Here is a 21,949-nt window from a genome sequence, read left to right as displayed (position 1 = left end):
ATTGGTGTATCCCTAGTAGAAACAAATATCATAAGTTTTTTGTTCTTTTTTTTTTGTTTCCCCTCCCTGTTCTATAGGTTTACCCAGATGGTATTCGTCACATCCGAGCAGATAAGCGTGTAAATGAGTGGAAGACACCTGGTAAAAAAACAATTGTCCGCTGTGCTGTGAATCAACGGCAAGTCGTCATCGCCCTCACTGGTGGCGAGCTCGTCTACTTTGAGATGGACCCAGTAAGAAAGATATTTTTGTGTTCGTCCACTTGCTGCATAAGAGAAATATGCATGGCCAGGTTTATGCCTCCTATGATTACATTACTTATTGCCACAGGACTTAACGTGTTTTTAATTTTTTTGTTTAAATTGTTAATTTGTTGTTTTGATTAATAATACACCTAAAATAATGACAGAGTAGCATGTTGTCATCTGTGAAAGAATTTTGATGCTATATGGATACTAAAACAGTAATCTCGGATGACAACACAATTGAATTCACTAAAAATGAAACGTACATAATGTGATAGATTTACTTGTGCATGGGAATGTAAATACAATTAAAGCTGCAAGCAGCGATGACGGGCCCTTGCACTCCTTGTGGTCCGCGGGACCAGCAGCCGCCGCCGCCTCTATCGTCCCACGTCCTCTCTTTCCCCAGTACCGGCATGATCTGTGGTGTGTAGGAAGTTCACCAAAACACACACATAGAAAAACAGGTCCTCCGGCCAGTAGGTGGCGCAGTGACTGTAGCATATCAGTGCGTGCAGTCAGATGTTCAGCATGACTGTAAAGTTTCATCCACATAGGATGAAGTATGAGGGAGATACTCATATCTCCCACATATGCATATGGTTATATCAATCTGTTCAGAATGACAGGCTCAGCATGGCTGATTTTTTTTCATCAACACAGGATGAAGTATGTGGGAGATACAGCCACAAGTACATCCATTTCCTGTGCGTTGGCGAAGGGGCAACTTCATGGTGGCGCCACATAGGCCTGTCACGATAACAAATTTTGCTGGGCGATTAATTGCCAAGAGAAATTATTGCGATAAAGACATACAATGCAGGTTGTATGTCTTTAATGCAATATCAATAAACTTTAATTTCTAAAGAACATTTATTACTGGAAAGTTATTAATATTGTTATTATTAATGATATTAACATTGATATTATTATTGTGAGTAGCGGTAGGCCTATTACCATGGCTTATCTGAGCATAGTCAATGGAGTTAAGTCAAACCAACTAGCAACAGAGCCAAACGACACACACTACCTGCTGGTGGGAGTGGGTTTGTGTGCGCACGCGTTTGCGTGTGTGTATGCGCATCAGTCCACTGCAGACAGCTGCAGTGAATTTTAAAAACACCACCATGTAGACAGAAACACATAAAAGAAACTGATGGCACAAGGACTGGACAGGAGAACTAATGGGTGGCGCTGCCTCGAGTGCCGCCGGTAAGAAGACAGAGATCTTTACTCGTACAACACGGACTCTCTTTGATAGAGGGTTGTATACATAAGCATGTGTAGTCTCGTGTTGGATTGGGTTGAAGTACTGAACCGGTGTTGTGCAGCTTCAGAGCTCTCTGTGTTGCTGTAACCAGCGTCCAAGCCTTGCAGCACTGTGACGCACCGTGGCGACGCAGACAGCGAGCTGACTGTGGTCTGCTCAGAACATCCCGTAAACGTTACACAATGAGTTAAAAAATAAAAACTACCTGTTGATTTGACACATTTTAAGACAGAAGCCGTGGGCCATATAAAGTCCGACTTTGCACACTTTATACGCTACGATGCACCGGAGTGACGCCTTTTGTCATCCAGCCTCTTTGGCAGCGAGAGGGAGAGAGAGAAAGAGGGGAAAACAAACGAGCGTGCAAATGTAGTTTATCGCGACAGGCCTAGCGCCACGGCCAGACCGTATGACGAAGTGCTGCGTTTTTGATAACTTTTGGTCCCTAACCCCTTAAGGGCAAGTGCACCAATTTTCAGCCATATCAAGCAATTCCCCTAGCAGGAGTTTGCAAAAGTGCGGGGTGTGCAAATTGGAACATGGCGAGGTTATTCCAAGATGGCTGACGCCTAGTAGGGGGTGGAACTTTTTTTTCCAAGGGCATGTTTTCTGGCATGAGGCGATACATCAGCGTACCAATTTTGATGGCCATAGCTGTTACGCTGAATATTTTCAAGTTCTAGGGGGCACTGCAGAGCCATTTGGACAGTCACTGTTGTGGCGACAGTTTCAGATCGCCATTTTTCGCGAACCTGGGCAGTCTGCCAATTTTGGTGAGTTTTTGAGCACGTTCAGGGAGTCAAAATCGCAATACCGGAGCCGGACCAAAAATAACAAATAATAAACGCTTGCATTTCAATAGGGCTCTCGCACCATTCGGTGCTCGGGCCCTAATAATTTCTTGCATTTCACCATTCGGTGCTCGGGCCCTAATAATTTCTTGCATTTCACCATTCGGTGCTCGGGCCCTAATAATTTCTTGCATTTCAATAGGGCTCTCGCACGTTTCGTGCTCGGGCCATTGCTAGAATCACTGTCAGGTGTCTTTATAAACTAATATAGCTGAAAATTGTTGCAATAATATTTTGTCTTTTCTAGTCTGGACAGCTTAATGAGTACACAGAGAGGAAGGAGATGTCTGCTGATGTGGTCTGCATGAGTCTGGCCAATGTTCCACCTGGTGAGCAACGGTCCCGATTCCTGGCAGTTGGACTGGTTGACAACACCGTCCGAATCATCTCACTGGACCCTTCGGTATAAGACAAAAATAGAATAGTTACTTTGGAACATTTTTTAATTCTTTAAGGCAGTAATTTAGGATCTATTTGTAACCTTTTCATTTGTTTCACATTATATAGATAGAAATAAGACGTGTAGTTTATTTTTTTGGTCCGAAGATAGTAAATGGTCTGTGCTTCTTCAACTAGCAGTGACAGGCTAGGTATGACATGAAAGTTGACACACTTCTAATGCCCTCAAGAATGGCCAGTTAACCAGGCTTGACCTTAAATATTTGTGTGATGGGTTTAACAGAAACTTTAGCATAGCTTCTATTAGAAGTCCATATCACTATTGAGACTCCTAATCTGCCTACAGATGGGCAACTACAAAGTAATTTTTAACAAATGCTAAAAACAACAGAATTTTTTGCAAGGTAAAAATATATGAAAATTATGGAGTGCTGTTTTCCTATAGCTGTCAGTTATATCCACCCTAGAGGCAGTAAGAAAACCTGTGTGTCTGACTATTAAAGCACTGATGTAATTGTTGGGAGGAGGGTTCTGAAGGATTGTGTGTTTTCTTAGGTTATTTTGAGAATGTGACACCTCAGGATTTTAATCATTTTGCGAGGTGAATGTTTATATACATGACTAACCTCCATGTGCACTGTTTTTAGTGCGTACCACTAAAAAAAACGATTGCTGTGTGCTCTGTGCATTATATTCTCAGACTGTTGCATGGGTGAAGCATTTGATATGTTGAATTTGTTTAACTTTCCTAATCTTCATAATATTCAGGACTGCCTGCAGCCGTTGAGTATGCAGGCCCTACCAGCACAGCCAGAGAGTTTGTGTATCGTAGAGATGGGAGGGGTCGAGAAACAAGATGAACTTGGAGATAAGGGAACCATTGGTTTCCTTTATCTCAACATAGGGCTTCAGGTATTTATTCTCTGTCATTTAATTCCAGGGAAATCACTCCTTTAAAACTTACCTATAATAAGTTGGCATTAATTTATCATTAATCTTGTGTGTGTTTTTGTTCACTTTTCTCAGAACGGTGTGCTGCTGAGAACGGTTTTGGACCCGGTGACTGGTGACCTGTCTGATACCAGGACCCGCTACCTTGGGTCACGACCTGTGAAACTCTTTAGAGTCAGAATGCAGGGACAGGAAGCTGTATGTTACACTTGCAACTTTTATTTATAAATAAACTGTTCATTAGCTTCAGCTGTAAAATGGTGTCTTTCCCCTGACAGGTGTTGGCTATGTCCAGTCGCTCTTGGCTCAGCTATTCATACCAGTCTCGCTTCCATTTAACCCCCCTCTCATATGAGACCCTGGAGTATGCCTCTGGCTTTGCCTCTGAGCAATGCCCAGAAGGTATTGTGGCCATCTCTACAAACACACTGAGGTATGGATACAAACTGCAATTGTTAGAGTAAGCCATCAATAAATGTATGTCTCAAACAAGAAAACTGCAAAAAGGTGCAAAAGTTAGGCAATGCATTAATGAGACTGAAGTTAAAAAAACAGATTTTTACAGATTAATCCCTATGATTCAAGATTCAAAGCATTTGTCATATGCACAGTATAGAAACTGTTTTCCTGTACAATGAAATTCTTACTTTGCTGCTCACACTGAATGCCATAAAGGTTTAAGAAGTCAAAATAGAATAATTTGCAGAAGAGCAAAAAGATGCAAATAAGTACACAAAATATAAACGATGGAAGTAAATGAACATTGTACATGTGCAGTTATTGGATTGGATATTAGGTGCATAAAGAAATAGATAGATAAACACTATTGCAGTTACTGTTACTGCATGTAAACATGTCGGCATGTAAACAGTCGGTGTGTATGTGCGGGGTAGAGTCCATTGTTACAGACTCCTGTCAGCTGGTGAGGAGTCTGATGGCGGAGGGAAAGAAAGAGTCTGGTGGTCCTGCACTTTGCACCCCTGTACCTCTGGCCTGAGGGGAGGAGAGTGAACAGACCTTGTTGCGGGTGGGTGGGGTCCTTGATGATGGAGGCAGCTCTCCTGTGGACTGGTAGATGCTCTGCAGAGAGGGCAGAGGAGTCCTGGTGATCTTAGATGCAGTCTTCACCACCTTCTGCAGGCGTTTGCGATCCATGGTGGTAGAGCTGCCATACCACACAGTGATGCAGCTGGTCAGGATGTACTCAACCAGGTTGCGAGGTCCTCCATGATGTCGACACCCAGATATGGCCACCTTCCTTCTGTTGGCTGCCTAGTCCCCACCCTTTATGCGACCTATTACGGCGGTGTCGTCTGCAAACTTCAGTATGATGTTATCTTTTCTGGGAGGCCACGCAGTCATGGGTGAACAGGGTGTAGAGGATGGGACTGAGGACACAGCCCTGTGGTGTGCCAATGTTTGTGATGATACTGGCTGTCCTGTTCCCCATTCTGAAAGTACAGGAGCCAGTCACGAGGATGGATGTCAGAGGATGGGGTGTAGTCCGAGGGAGAACAGTTTGTGGGTGAGCTTTTGGGGATGACTGTATTGAACGCAGAGCTGTAGTCAATAAAGAGCATCCTGATGTAGGAGTTATTATTCTCCATGTGTGAGAGGGAGATGTGCAGGGCTGTGGCGATGGTGTCCGAGGTAGACCTGTTGGGCCGGTAGGCGTACTGCAGGGGGTCCAGTGTTTCCAGGATGCTGCTCTGAATGTGGGTCAGCAGCACTCTCTCAGAGCACTTCATAATGATTGGAGTGAGTGCTACTGGCCTGTAGTCATTCAAGCAGGTGGTGGGGCTCTTCTTGGGGAGGGGGACGATAGTAGTAGTCTAGAAGCAGGAGGGGACAAGAGGGGACGAGAGTGTCTGTCAGCTCGTTGGCACATGCTCTGAGGGCTCATCCAGGAAAGTTGTCTTGTCCTGCTGCTTTGCTGGGGTTGATCCTCAGAGCTTTGTTCACCTGGGCTGATGAGACGACTGGTGGGGGTGAGGGGGGTGCAGTGGTCCAGATGTCTGTGGGCCTCCTCTCTGTTTGGGCAGTGGAGGTCTCGAAGCGGGCGTAAAAAGTGTTGAGGTCATCAGGCAGGCTGTCTGCGGTGCTTATGGTGTGGGAGCTGCTCCTGTAATCTGATGTGCTGCAAGCCCTGTTAACCTGTTTGGTGACTGGATTTGATTACCGTATTTTCGCGACCATAAGGCGCACCGCATTATAAGGCGCAGTGTCAGTTACACGGTCTATTTCTGTCCTCAGCGCATACATAAGGCGCAGGTTACGCTAAAACATACCTGTACGTAAATTCAGTAAAAACCAGCTGGATATCAGTGAGGAGCCGGTGCAGCCTCTCTCTCCATAGTGGCAGTGACAGAGAAACAGCGTGTGTTTCTATGGGCAGAGCAGTGGCTGCTGCTGAATGCCTGTTGTGATTCCAACTTTATCTTTACACTTTATTAATAAATAAAGACTATCTTTGGATATAAATTGCACCACAGTGATTCCTAATTCATTATTGCTCTGAAATTATGCCGCCTTTCACAAAAGCTCGGACAACAGTCACTGAGACGCTAAGACGCCAGATACCAGTACGTACGGTAAATAAAAAGGTAACGGGACAAAAACATAGAGTTAAGTTGAACTTTATTACAGCTATGTACAATACACTCACATTTTAATCAATCCTCTCCCGCAAACCCATCAAAGTCCTCATCTTCAGTGTCAGAATAAAACAACTGTGCGAGTGCTTGCATACCAGCTTCCCTCTCATGCTGTCAGAGTCACTGTTGTTGCTGGCTGGCTGTTCTGAAATTACGCCGGCTTTCACAAAAGCTCGAACAACAGTCAATGCAGAAACATGAGTCCATGCGTCCACAATCCACTCACATACGCTGGCGTAACTCGCCTGGCGCTGTCTCCCAGTCTTGGTAAAGCTGTGCTCGCCGTCTGCCATCCATCGCTCCCACGCCGCTCGCAGCTTAGCTTTAAACGCCCTGTTTACTCCGATATATACGGATAACGGCAAGCTCCGAATTCGTCTGCTTCACCTGTTTTTTTACTCCAGCGGTGAGATGGGCGTGCATGGAGTCACAGATCAGCAGCAGGGTGATACGTGAAAAAACCACCCGGTCTCTTTACGTAAACTTCCCTGAGCCACTCTCCTATTTTCTCCTCGTCCATCCAGCCCTGATCTGCGATCGGACCCTCGCATCTCAGCTTTAAGACAGAGAGTTACGTTGCGCTGCAGAAGTGAAAACCCAGGAAACTGCTCCGCATCCTCCGCAAGCCGCTCACCTCTCTATCAGCAGCGATTCAGTAAAAACCGGCTGGATATCAGTGAGGAGAGCCGGTGCAGCCTTTCTCTCGACGGTGGCAGCGACAGAGAAACAGCGTGTGTTTCTATGGTCAGAACAGTGGCTGCTGCTGAATGCCTGTTGTGATTCGAAGTTTATCTTTACACTTTATTAATAAATAAAGACCATCTTCGGATATACGTTGTCCCGCATTTTAATCAGATGCACCACAGTGATTCCTAATTCATCCTTACCAGTGGCTGACTCTACAGAATATTTATTACAACAAACAGGAAACAACTGTGCGAGTTCAAACCTGCCAGCTCTCATCGCTGTCAGAGTCACAGCCACACACGTGGCCGGCTGGCTGTTCCGAAATTATTATTATTGTTCGGAAATTATGCCGGCTTTCACAAAAGCTCGGGCAACAGTCACCGCAGAAACATGAGTCCACGCATCCACAATCCATTCACATATGCTGACGTAACTCGCCCGGCGCTGCCTCCCAGTAAAGCTGTGCTCGCTGTCTGCCATCCATCGCTCCCACGGCGCTCGCAACTTTACTTTGAACGCCCTGTTTACGCCGATGTCCAGCGGTTGGAGTTCTTTGTTAACCCTCCTGGGATTACGGCAAGCTATGAATTCATCTGCTTCGCCTGTATTTTTACACCAGTGGTAAAACGGGCGTACACGGAGTCGCGGATCAGCAGCGAGGGTGATGCGTGAAAAAAACCACCCGGTCTCTTTACATAAACTTCCCTGAGCCACTCTCCCATTTTCTCCTTGTCTCCTCATTTCTCCTTAACGAAGACTCCTGCTGGAAACATTTCTTTAGGCAGAGTCTTCCTCTTCCATAGGCGGAAGTTTCTGTCCATTACCATCCAGTCCACCACTACAGTCCTTATTGATACCGTGCTGGTCCCCATTCTCTCCACAGTTTGGTTCACAGGGATGTCGAAAGTGAGGTGGACTTCATCCATGTTGGTGATGTGGCTGGGCTGGATGTTTTTGCTGGCAATGTTGTCACTGCATAATGCGGAAGCTGTAATTCGCTGGAAGTTGCTGCGCCAGTACCGTAGCGTTCAATTCACCAATCAGCTGAACCTGTGTGTTACGTAGTATCCATCTGATTGGTTACTGCTAGTGTACGTAGTGTACGTATGACCTACGGTTCAGCTGATTGGTGAATTGCTGCCAGCGTACGTAGTTTGCGTACCACGTCCCTGTGTCTGGTACTCAACCCATACACAAGGCGCACCGTATTATAGGGCGCAGAGCCGACTTTTGAGAAAATTTTAGACTTTTAGGTGCGCCTTATAGTCGTGAAAATACGGTATTTGAGTCTTTGTCTGTAGGCCGGGTACAGGAACAAAGAGATGTGGTCTGAGTGCACCCTTTATGTTTGTGTATACGTGATCCAAGGTGTTCTTATCACGGGTGGGAATGTCTACATGTTGGTGGTATTTGGGAAATACAGTCCGTAAATTACACTGGTTAAAGTCGCCCACAGCAATAAAAACAGCATCATGGTGAGCCGTCTCTATTGCGCTGATGACGTCGTGGAGCTTAGAGCTGGCTCGCGGAGGAATGTAAACAGCAGCCAGAAACACAGATGTAAACTCCCTTGGTAGGTAATAGGGACGGCACTTCAGTATTTTAAAAACTCCACATCAGGCGAACAGTGATTTTGAACAGTCCGTACAGCTTCACACCACGTGTTTTTGATAAACACACACACACCTCCCCCTTTCGCCTTACCGGAGGCTGCTGTCCAGTTTCCTCGGTGAATGGAGTGCGTCTGTAGCTGAACGGCGGAATCTGGGACGTTCTCTGAGAGCCAGGTTTCAGTGAAAACCAGCATTCTCTCATTTCCCGCTGTGTTGAGCGGTCGATGCGTCGGGGCCTTCCTGGTGGTCGTGGTGGTGGTGGTCACGGGGGCGCATAATGAGTTGTAGATCCAGTGGTATAAATCCATTAAACTCGAAACAGGTTTTGTGCATGGCATCTGTGCAGTGTAGTAAAAACAAAAAACACACAAAAAAGTGGAAAAAGCCAGCATTCTAGAGCAAACACGATCACCTCGGGGGGCGCCATCTTCAATAGTGATGGACTGTCAGTTGACAGAAGACGGTGACGGTGAAGGTCAAACTCATTTGTTTCTCTTATTTATCTGTCTGGCAGAATTTTGGCTTTGGAGAAACTAGGAGCTGTCTTCAACCAGGTGGCTTTTCCTCTGCAGTACACCCCCAGGAAATTTGTAATCCACCCAGAGACAAACAACCTTGTTTTGATTGAGACGGACCACAACGCTTACACCGAGGCAACCAAAGCACAGAGGAAGCAGCAGATGGCTGAGGTATGAAATGCAGTGGTCATGAAATAATAGTTAATTATTATTAATATTATTCTCTACACTCTCTATTATTCTATACACTATTAATTCTAATAGTGTCCATTAGAATTTATACTGCGCTTGTCTCTGGAACCACGCCTTTAGCAGGTGTAATGGGAAAATAACGTAATTTTGTAGGCAAGCTGTAATTACCATTGTTAGTATGTTGCCAAACCAGAGCAGAGACTACCCAGGCTGAGCATCAAGACCACAACCACAATAAATTAACAAGCAATAACAATCAAACAATTAATACATACTACACCAAAACAGAGAAATTTGTTTCCTCTGCCAGCACTCTGAATCAAAATGAAGTAATTTTCGAGCTTGTACTCGACTGACTGGTCAGAATTTTGAAGTGGGCATAGTAAATGCAGAAAATATGAAAAGCTTCTCCACTAGCTCAGAATCTACACAGGTCAAACAGTACTGTCTGCCAGACCTGTTGTTCAATCTGTTATCATGCTATGAGCATGCACGCGCCCACCCTGTCTGAACATTACTGGCTGTTTATCACCCCTTATTCAGGTTAACGGATATTAGGCAAACAAACAAAACTGTGAAATCGTGCATTTTAGCAACAAGTCCTCCTCCACTCCCTTCAGGCTTGCCCAAACTTTTATTTCTGCCGTTGATCAGCAGTAAAACGTCTTTAAAACCTGTGTGTGTGTGCAACGTGCGCTGCAGCAGGATGGTCGTGTGAGGAGTTCTGTGCAAACGTTTCTTGTGAAGTATAAAAAGTCCTGGCCAAAACTAACTTCTTGCCACCTTGAGAAGACAAAAAAATGTATCTGTTCTTCTGGAGTATGTAACAAGCTTAACTGAGACCTGCAGTTCCTCTACTGTCTCTTAATCAACACGAGCACTAACTGTGAGGGGAGGAAAAGACTTCTCTGGAGTCATGACCTGTGCAAACTTTGCCACTGAAATGCACTTGTATAAAGACGGCAGCTGGCAACAATAACATTTTTCTTCATATAGTAAGTCATCTGACTTCAATAATCTGAAGTTGTTTTTGTGGTTAAACATCACGTTAACCAGCCGCCTTTCATTTATGTATTCATTTGTTGTTGTTCTTTTTGTTAAATTGACATTGACATTTTTTATGTTTTAAATGTTTCACAGCAAAGTAACTGGAATGTGTTGTGTCCCTGTAGGAAATGGTGGAAGCTGCAGGTGAAGATGAAAGAGAACTTGCTGCTGAGATGGCTGCTGCATTTCTCAATGAGAATCTCCCTGAAGCCATTTTTGGTGCACCTAAAGCTGGAGCTGGGCAGTGGGCCTCACTGGTACGACTGGTCAACCCCATTCAGGGATCTACACTGGACCAGGTGCAGCTGGAGCAGAACGAAGCAGCATTCAGGTGAGCAGGAACCAGCACTTGGCTGTGAACATGTTTCAAAGAAGGTGCATTCTTTTATTTAAAAAGGAGATGAATGTAAATGGATGGAAATGTGTAAAGCATACAATAAATATTCAGAAGGGAAGCTGATCTGTGATTATATAATGAATAAAATAAAAGTTTAGAGTTTAGATGCCAGGTCTGTTTGAAAGGTGTTTCGTTACACGTGGACTTAGTGATAAATCCTTTAAACAGGAAGGATGTGTTGAGGTCAGACAGGATAAATATTGCTGCAGGACAAGTGAATAATGTCAAACAAATACTTTTGATGCTTAATTTTTACAGGATGTTTTGTTGGAGTTTTTGAATATTTAGTGGTATTTTGGTGGTATTAGGATAATTCACTTCCACAGTCAGGAACAAAACTCATTTTTTAACTGTCAGTCACATTTTGATTTACTTGCTATAAAGGAGGCATCATTCAGATGAGAAATTATATTTTTGGAATGACATCTTTGCTTTAATCACACAGTAACATAATATTAAAAGGCCACTAATCATAATTCTATAATATATTCTATATTAGCTGTGCTTTTTTCAATATGCTACATTTTCAATGTAATTTATTAAGTATCAATTTGCGCCTCACACCTTTTGTTTTTCAGTGTTGCAGTGTGTCGTTTTACCAACACGGGGGATGAATGGTATGTCCTAGTGGGTGTTGCCAGAGACATGATTCTCAACCCCAGGTCAGTTGGTGGAGGCTTCATCTATACCTACCGGCTTGTCAGTGGAGGAGAGAAGCTCGAGTTTGTGCACAAGGTGGGTTTGAGTGACAGTGGATTCCACTTCAAAGAAATCATATTTAGACATGTTGTAATATGGCAATACCCTATGGCAGTCTGCTGTCATTGTAGCATGTGTGAGCCCACCAGGTGCATGAGCGTTTTTTTGGATCTAAACAACAATCTTTAAGAATGACAATTCATTTTTTGATATAACAACATACACACTCACTCAGTTACTGGGTAGGTGTGGCTAGGGGGTAAAGCAAGTTGTCCACTAAATACAAATGTCACAAGTACAAGTTAATCCCTTTGTTTCCTCATTGATATGAGAATGTGTGTGTCTGATTGTAAAAGCAAATAAGTTAACGTGAAGCACCACAGTACATTAAAAAAAAAAAAAACTTCTTACCTTAAGAATATGTAGAGTGGATGAACAGGAAAAACACTTAAGGCTGTTCCATACTCCGCGAGACAAAGAGCGGAGAACGCGCTCCACGGGTGGTAAGAGATAAAAAAAAGGTCTTTTCCGCACTGAGGTACCATACTCCGCGAGACGCGTGTGTGCAGAACTCCTCATACGGCCCCCCACTAAACTATAAGGAAAGACTTTACTGAGTTTTTTAACACACCACAAGGACGTGTGCCATGGCAAGAGGGCATTATACAGAGAGGGTGACTGCAACAGCGTGAGATGTCCGACGAGGAGTTGTGAAAATGCGACATTAAAAGTAACAATAGCAAAGATTCAGTGTTTGTGCCTTTATGACCACATTTGCACATCTACTGTGTTCCAATATGCCTGCGATACTTCAAACTGTCCGGTGATGAGCTGTGAAGATGCGACATTAAAAGTAACAATAGCAAAGATATACAGACATTGTTAACGAGCCTATTATGCCCTGGTATGTAGGAGTATATAGAATGGTAATAACAGTCACCATCTGGTATGTGTGAATGGCTGTCTGGAGTTATTGGTGACAAATCACCCTGACTTGCCTTTCTTTCTTTTATTGCTCATCATGCAAAACCAGTATGGTCTTACCTAAATCTGTTGAATCAGTGCTGTTTATACACCTATATACCTGGACAGGCGCTTCTCCACTTTCATCACGCCCACAATAAATTCCGACCAATCACAGCATGGTTGCCGCGCAGCCTTGAAAGACAAAGTTCGGCCCGGACCCTGTGCACAGGAGTGCGGATCAGCGGGCGGTCAGAGACAAAAAATGACGTCATTTTGTGGGCGTAACGTCTGCAGGGGGGAAAATGTCTTAGTCTCGCGGAGTATGGATCCAGCTTTAGATCTTGTCAAGTTAAAGTTGCAGTTGTGTAATGAAAAGATGCACAGTGATGGTGACTTGACATTTCCCGAAAGTGGCATCACATACATTTTTCTTTGAAAGAGAGTAAATGACATGACACCGCTCCGAGGGAATCAGCTCTTTGTGCAGGTCATGGTTTTAGATGGATGCTAAGAAAATGAATGGGGAACAAGGGTTTTCTGAGTGCACCTGTCCCTGGCGCCACAGGCTGTACTCCGGGCAATTCCCCAGAAATTCGAGCAGGGTGGAGAAAATCAGGATGAATCCACCCACATGTGTTACGTGATGTGGATTAACAGGGAAATAAGTCATGAGTGTTGTATTGCACAGTGGTCAGCCACTTTTTTTCATGGAGCAAAAGGAATTTCCCAACCACTTCTGATCATATCTGATATTTTAGATGAGTCTCACAGTCAACACACACTTATTCATATGGGTACTCAGATTATATTATGGTATTATTACACATAATGCACAAATATAGAATAGAATATACTTTAATTAATCCCTTTTGGAAGGTCCCTCAGGGGAATTTGGGTACCAGCAGCAATACAACACCGACAGTCAGAGCATTATTATATAGATTATTATATAAATTATTGCACTTGTGTTGTATCAAGCGGGCTGTACTCCTCCCTCCTCCCCCTCCTGCCAAAAGCAGAGTTGTAAAGTTTGATGGATCTTGATGGAAGTAGTCTCTGAGTCTGTTGGTCCTGCTCTTGGGGAGGAGCAGCCTGTGACTGTTCAGGCTCCTCTGAGCACTGATGACAGTGTGCAGAGGATGACTGGCATCGTCCACAATAGCCAGAAGTTTTTTTAGTGTTCTCCGCTCAGCCACTGTCACCAGGAAGTCCAGCTTCATGCCGACCAGCACACCTTTTGTTTATGTTACCCCCCAGCAGACAACAGCATAAAAAAGTGTACTGGCCACCACAGACTGGTAGAGCATCCACAGGAGTTTCCTGCCGATGTTGAAGTCTCCCAGTCTTCTCAGGAAGTACAGACGGCTCTGGCCCTTCTTATACAGGTGATCTGTACAACATGTCCAGTCCAGCTTGTTGTCCAGCCACAACCCAAGGTACTTGTAGTTGCCTACAATCTCCACCTCGTCGTCCCTGATGGTCATTGGGCAAGCCAGAACGTGTCGACCAGTCGACTGGGAGATTACAGCACTAAAAAACGTCAACCAAAGTTTTCTGTTGACTGCTGATCAGTTGTCCAGAAAGGTTTGGAATAATTTTAGCCATTTCAGAACATTAACTTTGTTTATCTTTAACCATTCTTTTGTAAAATGACTTGTGTGGTTGTTGTCTTGCTGCATGATGCACTTTTGTCTTAATTCACTGTAGGGCTGTGCGATTTGACGATAAATGATCGTGAAGGATTTGAACGTATCGGCGATCTACCAGAACGGACAGGTCGTTTTATCGTCCATAGAGCACGTTCTATTAATTGCAGTTCTATGTTCGCACAGACGCATGAGTTTTTTCACTCGTCCAACTCTCAGTGCGCTTAATGTGAACCTGACCAGCCAATGACAGCCTCCCTGTTAGGAAGCTACGGCTGAAAATGAAAGGAGAACGGAGGAACTGGTCCCTAAAATGAACTCCCCCTTTATGTTCGGTGCTGTTTCTGCCGGCAGCAGCGGCGTGTCTTCTAAGCCTGTGTCTGTCCGCACGACGTGTGTCGCAGCGCCCACCTCTCTGAACAATACCAGCTCGTTATATTCAGGTTCGCTGCTGTTTCTGCCGTCAGCAGCTCTTCTACACTTGTGTGTGTGTGTGTGTGCAGTGGGAGGGCCACGTGTGTACATCAGATGCAGACAGAGGCAACAGCTAATGACGTCACCAAAACAATTACGCAGGCATTTGATGAAGAGGCTCCATATGAGGACTCTAGTAAACGGTGGACAGAGCTGACAGGAGCAGCTCCATTTGTCCTTAGATATGATTCCCATGAAAGTTTGATCATTTGGTCTAAATCACATTGAACTTTAAGAGTTACTTAAGTCTCAATACTGTATTTATTGTTTAACCTTAGGAGGCACACTTCAGTCTGTTTAAATGACTGTTGAATAATACTTTACAGAACTACATTAGTCTTCTTTTTAACCTATTTGAAATAAAACTTCATTTTGTTCTGTAAGTTATTTAAATTTTCATGCTTATTGAAAACTAATACTGAGTGCACGTTATCAGTTGTTGTTTGCCTTTAAAATCTACTGTTGAGAGGTGACAGAGTAGGCTACCTGAAGTCATTTACACAGAAACATGCAAATTAGTGTCAATGTAAAAACAAATCGTGATAAAATCGAGATTGTGATTTTATCATTAAAGAATCGTGATATAAAATTTTTGCCATATCGCCCGCCCCTAATTCACTGGTATAATTCAGAAGTCATGTCTCTGTGATTTTGGCTGTGTGGACAAATTTGCCTTAAACATGCATCACAGCAATGACAGACCTGTTGAAAGCAATTAGACAAAGCAAGATGTTAATGGCTAACATCACAAGAAAGTGTAGTGAGAAAATGAAAAATGTGGATCCTCCAGTTGCGTTTGAGTTGAGTGATTAAGGCACATCTTGGAAAGGGAAAATATTGAAAATGCCTTACTTGTGACTGGTATAATCTTGTTTGAGAAATATAATTTACCAAAGTATTTTCTAATACTTTCAACAGGTATTGAGTTTTTGAATACATTAAAGAAGAAACCTATTCATTCTAAAATCATGATACCCAATATTTTCCTAGGTACATGAATAAATTCACGGTAGTTTTTTGTCTGTTTTTATTCTCATTTCTAAAATCTCAAAATAATCAGATTTTGATTTAATCTGCAAGGTTCCCTCTTACAAGATTTACTAAAATGATTATATTATCCTTTGCAGATGACTTGTAAAGGTTATTATGCGGGAAGATGCATGACATTTTAGATGGAGTTCAACTGTTTATACATCTTAAGCTCACACTATATAATAGAAAGACCTAGTTCAGTCCTGACCCTCATTCTTAGATTTTTGTTTTGATTTAAGAGGGTCTGGATCTTATGTCTAAAGCTGTCTTTTGTAAGTCATTGGGACCTTCTTCAAAAAGTAGTCTTGCTCTTTCGAAATATGTGCCGTTTCTTTTTCAGACAAACTGGTTGCATCTAACCAGAGTTTCTCTTACATTGTTTTTTCTGTTTTTAATTGCCAGACCCCAGTAGAAGACGTGCCTCTGGCCATTGCACCTTTCCAGGGACGTGTTATGGTTGGAGTTGGAAAACTGCTGAGAATATACGACCTGGGCAAAAAGAAGCTGCTACGCAAGTGTGAGAACAAGGTAAAGAGAGGACAAACATCACTTTGTGAAAGCAAAGCATGTTGTTTTGATTCATTATGAATGAGCAATTTAATGAACATGGATTAAAAGGCAATCATTTAGCAGCCTGTGTTTTGTTTTTTGTAAGTAACATATTAATAAGATTATTTTAGCAGGTTTTGTCACGTTTCAGGTCTGCTTAAATAATGTTAAATGTTTTTGCTCCTATGTCAGGTATTTTTTCATTTCACATCAGAGCAGACTGCTGCCAGAGGGACATTTTTATGTAATTTCAAGACTTTCAGAAAAAAGCGAGTTCAGGGTGATTCTGAATAGCTGAATAAAGTGTTTGATCTTTACCCTTTAGAAACCATCAATCCAGCCTAACCTCACTTGATTAACTTTATTTATACTGTGGCTTGTCCTTTCTGTGAGGACAAAGATGTTTTTATCTGACAGTGCATGGCAGCAATTATTGCTTGTTTCTTCTGTTTATTTGTAAATTAAATACAATTCAGAAGCACTTAAAGTGATTCATGGCAAAGGTGAACAGCTTTGTAAGGACAGAAACGTTCAGTTTGTGATTGAGATCATATATTACTTATATTGTTATTTGCACACAGATGCTACTAGAACAACAGAAAACATACTTGTGAGACCCTGCTGTAGATAAAGTATATATAGCACCACATCTTGTGACTCAAGTCTGATCTGAAAATTGGAATGACAATAGAATTTGTGTGTGTGTACAAACCTGAAAAAAAAATAAATCTGATTTGAGTTGTTTCAGCCCAGTAATCTCAGCCATTGATCACCGTTGTATACCTGTTTGGGACTGGACTGTAATGGTGCCTTTTCAGTTTTTTTAATTCTGCGCATATAGGTTTTAACCTTTAGTTTGTACGTTTTTATGAGTGACCAATAACACCTCAGCTGGGAGAACAAATCTGCATCACCTTATGAAAACAGGAGCGTACCTCATTGCTCTCATTCCTCTCATTCCTCATCTTCTCTAGCATGTTCCAAACCTGGTGAGTGGCATCTATACCATTGGCCAGCGCGTCATTGTAGCTGATGTCCAGGAGAGTCTGTTCTGGGTTCGTTACAGACGTAACGAAAACCAGCTCATCATCTTTGCCGATGACACATATCCCCGCTGGGTGACAACAGCCTGCCTGCTTGACTACGACACCATGGCTTCTGCTGACAAGTTTGGGAACATCAGCATCGTAAGTACATATCAACAGACATAGGATTTAAATACATTATCCCAGGACATAAATGTAACAGCTCTTCTGTGATGGTTTTTCAGGTGCGTCTCCCTCCCAACACCAGCGATGATGTGGATGAGGACCCCACAGGGAATAAAGCGTTGTGGGACAGAGGTCTCCTTAATGGAGCTTCACAGAAGGTAAACCATCATTTGCCAGTCCCATACTTCATTTATATTTTGTCATCTCAAGTAGAGCATTAGCAGTCTTAACAGTAAGTCTAAGCTGTTTCAGCTGTCATCTGTAAAGGGTGGCAGGAAGTAAAAGAGAGCAAAGATGATTTTTAACTTTTAAAAAGAGTCCTTTTGTAAAACAGTTTTCAGTTAATTTGTTCATGTTTTTGCTTGTTGTTTTGTGAGGGTTCTATGTATATCTGCTGCCATATGTGAGATCTCCTGTGAAAATGTCTTCAATTTGAGATCTGATCGTACAAGTCAGACTTACTGTAATGCTTTGTGTATGTACAGGCCAGTTTTCTCAACTTGTGTTCAGAGTCAGGACCTAAAATAGAAACAGGACTGTTAACCTAATCAGTAAATGTACTTCTCAATTAGTTTAGCTGTAAGGAGCTTACAAATTACAAACCCCAGACTGCCCCAGACAAGGCCACTAGTGTCTTTCATTGCTCAGCTGAGCATTTCATGTCTACATTTGTAGGAGTCTGCGCTGTCTGTTTCTCAGCTCTATATCTGTAAGGTATAGCGACAGAAATAAACTGCAAAGGTGAGTTTCAATTTTAAAAATAGAGCTTTAAGCTTTGAACAAACCATGTGTTTTCTGTTATACTTTAAGCTGACTGCTGCCACAGCTGAAACGGCAGTCCGTTGCAGCAGTCTGACCCGATGGCCTCCTCCGCAGACACACCACATTCAACCACAACTTTAACCTACTCACAAATGCAACACAAGTAGTGCGCACACACTGGAGAAACTCACAGCATTACTCATCCCATATTTGAAATCCTGGTCAAAATTGTTTAGGTAGCACATAGACTGGGAAAGTCCCTCCACAATTTAGACATTTATGATCCGGTCCCAGCCTTTGTGACACAGTGTTTGTCCGCAACATCTGTCTGCACACAGCGTTGATTCGTCTATTTATAGATGTGGGTGTGGACACCTGGACCTTATGCAAAAATGTGTGTGTTTGTATCTGGCCATCTGGCCATTGGAACTCAATTATCCATACATGGCTTGACTAAATGATGTTTTACATTTAATTAGATACATTCCACTTTGATTTGGTTAATGTATCTTAAAAATCAAGGTCAGGGAGGCAAACTAAAAGGATTGACTGTCTTAACCCCAAATGTCAGTGTGTACTCAAGTAATGTCATGGGCATGACAAACTAAACAATTTGATAGAGCATAATGCATAGGAGTAAAAAGGGAAAAATAAAATTACAAGCTTTAGAGTTATGTTGCACTTGGGGCTGCACAAATTGATTTTTATTTAGGAACAGGCCATTATTATCCAGGTACACGTGTGCCCTGTGCATATGTGACCAGCTTGGCTCAGGCAGGCAGCCCCTGCTGAGGTCTTATTGTGATGGGTTGTGCAGTCATTAGGGGTTTCTGAAATGGACAAAGCAGGGATTCACACACTTTAGTAGCATGCAGTTCAGTACCTATCAACTTGTGCGACTAACCACTGTGGTCTAGGCAAGAGCTGTCGCCATATTAGCTCAGCCAAATGTTTCACGGGAGAATTCAAAGGACATGCATCCTTGTTTATTCTCTTAAGTGTTCAGGTTTTATCCTAATGTACAGGAGTTTTACAAATTGGGTCCCTCATGATGGAAATTGACAGCTTGTTTACATGTTTTATTAATCCAGGTCCATGGCCACAGCCATAAAAAGATTGTTGTCCTTGTGAAGGCTTCACATGTGTCCTTAAAAAGACTTTTTTGTTAGTCTCATACAGTGCCACTACTGTGCCCCTCATAGGGCAGCTTTGTTCTGTGCATTTTTGAAGTCATTGGCATGTGAAGAACAGAGTTAACTTGAACGGTGCCTGTCCTTGTTCTCATGGCATCAGTGTTATTACGTATAATTATTGGTGCAGCAGTGTTTTTGACACTTATTGAATTAAACCATCTCGACCAATTTCTTCTAAGCAGAGGATGACGGTTTATGACCTTGACACAGACATCATTTATAACTTGCTTTTATATGTATGTGCAGCTGTCAGAACTAATAATCTGGGACTTGGTGGCATATGTTATAAAAATAGTGACATGTACTATTTAAAGGGCCGCTTTTTTAGGTGTGTAACGGCAAAAACACATGATTATTTCCTCTTTCTTTCCCTCCAGGCTGAGGTGATAGTCAACTATCATGTTGGAGAGACTGTGTTGTCTCTCCAGAAAACCACTCTGATCCCTGGAGGGTCAGAGTCCTTGGTCTACACAACACTGTCAGGAGGCATCGGCATACTCGTCCCATTCACTTCACATGAGGTAAAACAAATGCAGTGTTTTGACACTTCAGCCTTTTTTGTTAGTAATTTATTACATGATTTGGAGGCAACACATTTAAAAACTACAGATTTTACAAAATAAATCAGGGTTGAGAAAGTTAGCTACCATGGTAGACTTACTTGCTTATCATGGTAGTTACCTTTGGTAATACCCATGTTGAAGCCTTGTTAGCAATTGGTTCAGCCTCTGTAGCAATGCATCCACTCACCATGTTGGTGTATCATTGTGGACCTCAGAATGCATCTCTGGATACAACATTTCATTGCTTGTTTTCTTTCTTCTTCAGGATCATGACTTCTTCCAGCATTTAGAGATGCATATGCGCTCTGAGTTTCCTCCACTTTGTGGCAGAGACCATCTCAGCTTTAGATCCTACTACTTCCCTGTCAAGGTTGGTTATGTTTTTACATGTTTTTCTGTGTAAGTAGCTCAAATCTGTCAATTTTGCAAACAATCAATTTTGACTTTTTTGTCTTTTCTGCAGAATGTGATTGATGGAGATCTGTGCGAGCAGTATAACAGCATGGATCCCCACAAGCAGAAAAGTGTGGCAGAGGAGCTGGACAGAACACCACCTGAAGTCTCAAAAAAACTGGAGGACATTCGTACTCGCTATGCCTTCTAATCGTACAGACATTTTTTTACCCTACAGACAGTAACACATACCCTGTAGTGCAGCTGTACGATATGTCCCATTTAAGCAATCAGATTGATTTACATCATAAAGTTGACAGTGAGAAAACACTGCATTACATGGAAACATACACGAAGCCACAGTCTTGAAAGTAGTTGCTTTCACACCATCAACTGTCTGCAATTAAAACTAAAGCAGCATTCACCCACACAAATGCTTACTTGTCAGCTACTGAGAATCTTGTGTTTTTCGCACCTCCTGCTGCTGCTCTTTATCAGTAGAAACCACACGCGGCTCCACAGACACCATTACTCAAGAAATGACAACATCTCGGCTCTTTTAAGATTATATTGCTGCTGTCATCTCTTCACACGTACTGATGTGAGGAAAAAAAATCACACACAAACAATCACAAGAAACTTCCACAGTCCTCTGTGGAACATACTGAACCCAAATCATCTGAGCAAATGAAGACTTTTTAATTTAAATAATAGCAGGTGTAGTTGTTGCTTAAGTACACAACGTGTAGAAAATGGGGGGAGGGGGAGACTTGGAACAGGTTGTTTGGAAACTGTGACATGTTTTTGTATGTTGTGTTTTCTTTTAATGTACATTGATATCGATTATAGAACTACCTGTTCTACAAATAGCATTGTCCCAAATGGTATCATTATAAAGTGTCTCTGCTATTGAACCCAACTTGTCGTTTGGCCCCTTTAGAGCATATTGCTTAATTGTGTGCCTAAAAAACCTAACATCTAACCACGTCTAAGCTTCTGTCCATGGTTCAAGAAGTCCTGCCGTACTGTGGCATTAAACTAAAGTGGGTGGAAAAAAACTGAAGGTTTGTGCTGGGTGTTGTGTTGTCAGTCCAGTAAATTCCCAACCTCAGCCACAGACATAGCATTCCACAGTAGTCACTGAATTTAGGGGTTTGTGGGATGGGGCAGTGGTCTGTTTTTTGTAAATAAAGTTGTTTTTATACTTTATAATACTGTGTGTTTGGGTCATTTTTCTGCCACAGTGTGTATGATGAGAGCCAAAAGACTTACATTTGTGTCAATCAATAAAAGATTATTATGTTTTGTGATTATGTTTTCACAAGTATCCATATTCAGATAATCAACATTTATACTCCTTGCTAACGTGATGTGGGTAGTCCGCGTTGCCATGAGAGATTGGTGGTCTTATCCATAATCTAGTGTTTGCATTGAAATATATGGAAAAGTATGGAATTTTTTGTATGTATTATGGTATTGTATGGTATTTTTGGTGATGTGCTCCTAGCTAGCAGGCAAGTCCAAAGACTAACAAACCTAAGACAATAAGGTAAAAGGTTCATACAATAATTTAAACGTCATTTGTAGTTTTGAAATAAAAAATGTCAGATTATGAAAAATTATTGATGCCTCCCTGT

The 21,949-nt window shown here is 42.5% G+C and overlaps 1 protein-coding gene across 2 annotated transcripts in view; it reads left to right on the top strand.

Moving 5' to 3' along the window:
* sf3b3 (splicing factor 3b, subunit 3) overlaps nt 1-21,551 on the top strand; it is a 34,092-nt gene extending 12,541 nt beyond the window's left edge. For both annotated transcript variants that reach the window (XM_028407772.1, XM_028407773.1), the window contains exons 14-27: nt 78-233; nt 2,614-2,769; nt 3,534-3,677; nt 3,792-3,914; nt 3,995-4,149; nt 9,185-9,359; nt 10,553-10,758; nt 11,403-11,559; nt 16,044-16,169; nt 17,165-17,377; nt 17,461-17,559; nt 19,734-19,877; nt 20,185-20,289; nt 20,383-21,551. In XM_028407772.1, coding sequence (XP_028263573.1) covers nt 78-233; nt 2,614-2,769; nt 3,534-3,677; nt 3,792-3,914; nt 3,995-4,149; nt 9,185-9,359; nt 10,553-10,758; nt 11,403-11,559; nt 16,044-16,169; nt 17,165-17,377; nt 17,461-17,559; nt 19,734-19,877; nt 20,185-20,289; nt 20,383-20,523 — 2,100 coding nt within the window. In that variant the 3' untranslated portion in view covers nt 20,524-21,551. The remainder of the gene's footprint in view (nt 1-77; nt 234-2,613; nt 2,770-3,533; nt 3,678-3,791; nt 3,915-3,994; nt 4,150-9,184; nt 9,360-10,552; nt 10,759-11,402; nt 11,560-16,043; nt 16,170-17,164; nt 17,378-17,460; nt 17,560-19,733; nt 19,878-20,184; nt 20,290-20,382) is intronic.
* Nucleotides 21,552-21,949: the final 398 nt, after the last annotated feature.

Source organism: Parambassis ranga, chromosome 6 (assembly GCF_900634625.1).
Source record: "Parambassis ranga chromosome 6, fParRan2.1, whole genome shotgun sequence".
Lineage (NCBI taxonomy): Eukaryota > Metazoa > Chordata > Actinopteri > Ambassidae > Parambassis > Parambassis ranga.
The sequence above is the reverse complement of the archived record's forward strand: the minus strand, read 5'-3'. Positions and strand labels throughout refer to the sequence as shown.